Consider the following 6,187-nt stretch of genomic DNA (forward strand, 5'->3'; position numbering starts at 1 on the left):
ACATCAAAGCTGTCTGGCTTCAGACTATTTAGTAGAGTTGTTGTAAAGATTCTTAGTTAATAAATGTAAGTCACTTAAAGTGATGCCTGATTCCATGTGTGTAATAATTGTTCAGTATCGTTAATATTATTATTGTCATCATTGTTTCAGCGAGAAATTCTGGTAGCACATGCATGTCTCTCTCCCCACTCAAGTTCCACTCAAGTCTTTAGGTGGATCAATTGCTATGAAGCTTCCATACTTAAAAATGTAGATGAAACATACATTTAAAAACATCAGTGTAGGACTTTTTGAAGTAATACATCTTTAAATCCTCATGAAAACAATTTCATATGTGTTTGAGTAAAGGTTTGTTTTGTAAGATAAATAAATTTTAACTGTTCCAATTCCTGTTGTAACAGAATTTAAGCAGAATGGCGGTAAGCCCTATCTCTCTGTGATAACGGGGAGAGGAAACCACAGCCAGGGAGGAGTTGCTCGCATCAAACCAGCTGTCATTAAATACCTCACAAGCCATAACTTTAGGTGAGTATAGATTTCTGTTATCGATAATGGCAGTTGCCCATATGCAGGCAGTAAACTCTAATAGCATGCTCAGAACAGTTGTTAAGATAGTTTACTAAATTCAGCTATCTGCCTTTATCCACAAACTTGTGATTAAATTATGATATGTAACATCCCTTCTAGATTTATGATGTCTAGTAAACCAGAAATGAAAGAAAAATTGTTTGTTGTTTAAGTAGTCATTTGAAAAAACTTGTTTCTATCATAAATTTAAAATTTAAAAGAAAATAAGTATATTCTTTTTTTTTTTTTTTTTGTCACTTCAGTCATGTCAGACTGTTTGTGACCCCGTGGACTGTAGCTCCCCAGGCTCCTCCTGTCCATGGGATTCTCCAGGCAGGATTACTGGAGTGGGTTGCCATATCCTTCTCCATATTCTTTTTTTTATGTATAATTCAAGATAGATTATACATATCATCAGTTTAGTTCAGTTCAGTTGCTTAGTCATGTCCGACTCTTTGCAACCCCATGGACTGCAGCATGCCAGGCCTCCCTGTCCATCACCAACTCCTGGAGTTTACTCAGACTCATGCCCATTGAGTTGGTGATGCCATCCAACCATCTCATCCTCTGTCGTCCCCTTTTCCTCCCACCCTAAGGTTATTGTTTAATTCTTTTGAAAAGAAGTACATGTTTGTGGGTTTTGGAAGAATTTGGAGCTCCTGCTAAAATGTGATTATATTTTGTATGTATTTAAACTTTAGTGGAAATCTCTAGTCAGTTATGAATTTATGCATCTTCATAAATTAAGTGCCACTATTGGTCTTAGCTGGCAAATATGAAATGTCCTTTTTCATTAAGTGATTATTATTCAGTAACAGCCAATGGCAAGAAAAGTCCAAGAAGAAAGACTTGTTGATGGATAGTTTCCCTGAGGAATCCCAGTGCCCTCCTTCCATTACTTCTGGTTTTCAGTTATTGCAGCTTGTTTTGTTTATGTCGTGTAATAAAATGTTGGCTGTGTTATAGAAGGTTGGTAGCATTAATTCTGAGCATGAGAACAGATGACATTTTAGGGTTACTTTTACAAAAGAAATAAGCTAGAACATTATCATATTGGAATTAATCATCTGTTTTAGAGACTGGTGGTGTTTCTTTAAATTTCACATGGAGGAAGTTTCATATTCTGATAAATCAGACTTACCTATGGAAGTTTCTATTTGGTACTGTTATAATGCAGAGAGAGAATGTAATTCAGACATCATCATATCCTTCATACAGCTTACTGTTGTTCATTAACGTCAAAATCAGGCTTGAGAATTTTTAAAAATCTTAAATTGTAATAACTGTTGTTAGGAGTAATCCCCAGCCTTAGTCATGTATTTATTTTGACAGTAGATTAAAAAGAACACAAGCATAGATGTTAGTCCTTGATTTAACTTAAAGGAGAGTGCTTTGATAGTGAGTATTATGTTTGGTATAGGCACTTAGAATTGGTTACAAGATATATTTCTTAATCAGTTTGAAATTTTTATCTTTAACTCTCTTTTCATTTTTGCAGGTTCTCTGAAATTAAACCAGGGTGCTTGAAAGTCATGCTAAAGTAAAATAAACATCCTTGACTAAAAAGTGTGACATTTTGTAGCTTAAAATTAGTTTTATTTGCAGTGATTTAGTCAATTTTATGTAAATGTATGTTTTATTAGTAGTGATGTCCAGTTATAAACAGAAAAACATGGGTTTTTCAAAATTCAAGAGAAGTTTAATTTTTACTGAATCAAATGCCAAATATATTATCTATTGAAGATATTAAAGAGAGTTTTTATTGATTACCAGATGTCTAAGAAAATTATCAGCTGTGGTTTTAAAGATTGAAATGCTCTGATACTTTCTCAGACAGAAAATGTTACCTTTATATAAATTGTTTGACAAACCTTAAAGGCTTCAATGAGAGGTACTTAAAGTGCTTTGAAATCTGGTGGTAGTAGCAGTACTGAAAGAAAGGAGATCTAGCAGAAACCTTTGAGTGCTTTTTGATTTCAAAACAATGGAAACAAAGAGTTTGCTGTATTCTGCAGGAAGGAAGACACTCTGCTGCCCTTCTGCTTTGTATGTGGTTGTGATCGCTTACCTTTGTTCCTTCTTTCTGGGTGTGTACATTTCCTAGAAGCGAAGTTGGGGTCTGAGATTATGTTTCAGTTTTATACCTTCCATAGGCAGACAAGTTTTCAAAGGAGTGCTGCTGTCTTCTAGAGCTGCTCCTAGTCTTAGAGCACTGCCTGTGTGATATTTATTGAAGACAGTACTAAAGAGCTATATTTTGTATTTGAGGCATGTAATTTCTAAACTAGAGTAGGTAAAATCCTATTAACTTAAAACAGATACAGAAAACATTTTTGATATAGTCATAAAAGAAATTCTTACAATTTAAACTTTTTTACCTTTATTTTTAAAAAGAACCAACTTTCTGAAAGGAAACTTTCACTGACTTCTTTTTTCTCCGTCAGCTGAAAAAGCCCTGTTAGTATACTTGTCAGTTATAACTTCCTTTACACAAGTTTAGTGTGATAAAGTATAATTTTTCAATATGAGACTCTGGCTTAAATAAATCTGACTTTGGATATGAAGGGTATTTTCAACATACGTGGTTTTAGCAAAAAACTGTATTGATTTTTGATAAGCTTAAAAATTATTTGGACTAGAGGTGATAGGATTTAGGATTGTGCTATTACTGAAAGAATTCCCAGAAGAGCAGACATTTTAATGAAAATAAAATTCAGAAACATGTTTTTATACATCATGAAAGCATGCTTGTAAAAGAAGAGCCATATCATTGAATTTATTTCCATAAAAATATATGTTTATTACTTAGAAATAGTGACTGGTGTTGAAGTATTATTCACATTGTTACATTTGTGGTAATTTGTTTAAAAAAATGCCAACAGTTTGGCATATGTTTTTTTTGAGGTCTAGAAGAGCTGTATACATTAAAAATAAAACAATTCCTTTCAACAAATTTAATTATAAAACTACAACTGTTAATGAAATAAAACCTTTCTGTGTATAAATTGATATGATTTAAGTAATGTGTATAACAGTACTAAAACCTAGAATTATTTGAGTGTATGCAGCTGCATACTCATTTTCTGTGTTTCTATATTTCCTCATCCCAGTTTAAAAAAAGACATCTCTTTTGAGTGCTTCAACTAGACTTTACTTCAATATTAGTTATTATAATTATGATTAATATGGGAGCAGTCAAAAAGAACAAGAAGTGAGGTATTTTGTGGGCAGAAATCAAATGAAAGAACCTATGTTTTGAACTGTACCAACTCTGATTTTATGCTTTATTTTGGTAAATCTCGGGCATTTCTTCTTAATCATCATTCATAAAATATATGGAGAAATTTTGAGCATTATAAATGTTTTTATAAAGTTGTTTAGTACCAAACTGGCTTCTATCCCACTATCTAGTATAGTTTAAGCAACATGTAATTATGAAAGAAAATTTTATAATGGCTCTTTTCTTGTTTTGCGTGTTTCTAAATCCTGTATGCCAAAGGTAAACAGAGTTTGAGGATTATCAAATTTTTCTCTTTTACTCATTTCTAAATCCTGTGTGTCAAAACTAAAGATAATGTGGGGCTTATCAGAGTTTTCGTGTTTGTTTTGGTATATTTGTTCTAATACATGACTTACTAGAATGGCTCTTTGCAAAGTTATTAATATTTTAAAAGTATAGCAGGTCTGTAATTTTGGAAGATTTTAATAACAGTTATATTCTTTCAATAGTCTCTTACCAGTATCTCCCTGGGGAAGATGAGCACTAATGTCAAAACCACAGGGAAAGTGGGGTTGGACAGAGGGGACTCTTAACAGTATTTTCAGTCTGTTCATTTCCTTCCTTAAACATGAGAAATGGAAGTATTTTGTCTTACATTTATTGGCTGTTCATGTATCTCTATATTATTTCAAGTTGAGGTTTCTTTGTATTAGTGTTTCAATACTGCCTGTAATTTTAAGGCCTTTGAATGTGGGACATATTGTATAGTAGAAACCCCGACTTAACACTTTAAAGTGTCTTGTGTATTATAACACATTTTGGAGAGAAAAGCTAAATAATTCTGTTGGATTGTTTCCAATCCTTTTTTTTGTCCTTTTTAAATTCAAGTGTTTTGTATGCTTAGAAAAAAAGACTTGTATAATAGCAAGATTGGTTATTTCTGAGCTGGAAATTGGAAACTTTGAAACTCAGGAAATTGCTCTGACAATGTTTTAACTGCTCTCAATTTAAGAAAATGACACAATGTATAAAAAAGACACAAAAATAATGTGTGCTGTTTTTTCCAATTGCTTTTTCATTGTGCAATTGAGGTGAAGTTTGATAATTTTTCTGTGTTGTGGTTAAATATTGCTTATTTTTATTTACATGGTAAAACAGATTTAAATGTTTGTGTGGCCAAAAAACCTTCTCATTTAAAAGGTAAAGTAAGTTTAGGTAGAATATATGTAAATGGTGCTTATTTTTAAATGTAATTCAAGTTTACAGTATTACTTAATGTCTCTTTGCAAAATTTGTTAGAGAAATAAGGCTAGAATACATCTACATCCCGAAGAGCTTTTTATAACTTCACATTATATGGTGACAAATTTTATTGTTTTCCTTAAAGTTGAGCAAATTACTTTTATGGTCCAAATGATGAACCCATTTATTAACATATAATTGAGAATTAACCATGAGACTTCTCATTAAAATATAATATTGCAACTGTCAGTTGGAGAATATATTATAAGATTTTCAGACAGTCTATTAGAAACAAAATCCTTTTATTTGTACTATAAAGAAAATGTAATTTTGCTGTTAACTCTGTACTTTTTTATTGAAACTGTTTTATAACTTTGCTTTTAAAATTTCTTATGAAACCATTTGCAAATTACATACTTAATTTAATAAAATACTTAAACCACTTCTCAGTGTGAGGATATCCTTTATTTGGTGCGGTGGGGTTAGTGGTTTAAATATTAAAGTACATTTTTATGTGTAACTTAATATTTCACATGGTCACAATCTCCGCTTCCCTCCCCTTCCTCTCCATTCAAGCAGTTAGGCCTTTATTCTCCCATTGCTTCAGGGGAAGGATGTGACCAGCAGAAAGGAAAACCAAAGCAGTGTTCCTAACTTTCATTTGCAAAAGCATACACTCTTAGGGACCAGACCAGCAGGACAGACAAAAGGATGAGACAGAGGACTTCTGTCACTCCACTCCACCCCATCCTCAACACAAAGAAGTTTCAGATGATAGTACCCTTATGGCAGAAAGTGAAGAGGAGCTAAAGAGCCTCTTGATGAAGGTGAAAGAGGACGGTGAAAAAGCTGGCTTAAAACTCTGCATTCAAAAAGCTAAGATCATGGCATCCTGTCCTATCACTTCATGGCAAAGAGATGGGGAAACAGTGGCTGACTTTATTTTGGGGGACTCCAAAATCACTGTAGATGGTGACTGCAGCCATGCAATTAAAAGATGCTTGCTCCTTGGAAGAAAAGCTATGACCAAGCTAGACAGCATATTTAAAAGCAGAGACTTAGCTTTGCCAACAAAGGTCCATCTAGTCAAAGCTATGGTTTTTCCAGTAGTCATGTATGAATATGAGAGTTGGACTGTAAACAAAGCTTAGCACCATA

General features: G+C 32.9%; 1 protein-coding gene across 2 annotated transcripts in view; it reads left to right on the forward strand.

The window, feature by feature from the left end:
• N4BP2 (NEDD4 binding protein 2) overlaps positions 1 to 5,474 on the forward strand; it is a 53,838-nt gene extending 48,364 nt beyond the window's left edge. For both annotated transcript variants that reach the window (XM_065907187.1, XM_065907188.1), the window contains exons 16-17: positions 402 to 525; positions 2,066 to 5,474. In XM_065907187.1, the coding sequence (XP_065763259.1) occupies positions 402 to 525; positions 2,066 to 2,111 (170 nt within the window). In that variant the 3' untranslated portion in view covers positions 2,112 to 5,474. The remainder of the gene's footprint in view (positions 1 to 401; positions 526 to 2,065) is intronic.
• Positions 5,475 to 6,187: the final 713 nt, after the last annotated feature.

Source organism: Muntiacus reevesi, chromosome 16, assembly GCF_963930625.1.
Source record: "Muntiacus reevesi chromosome 16, mMunRee1.1, whole genome shotgun sequence".
Classification (NCBI taxonomy): Eukaryota; Metazoa; Chordata; class Mammalia; order Artiodactyla; family Cervidae; genus Muntiacus; species Muntiacus reevesi.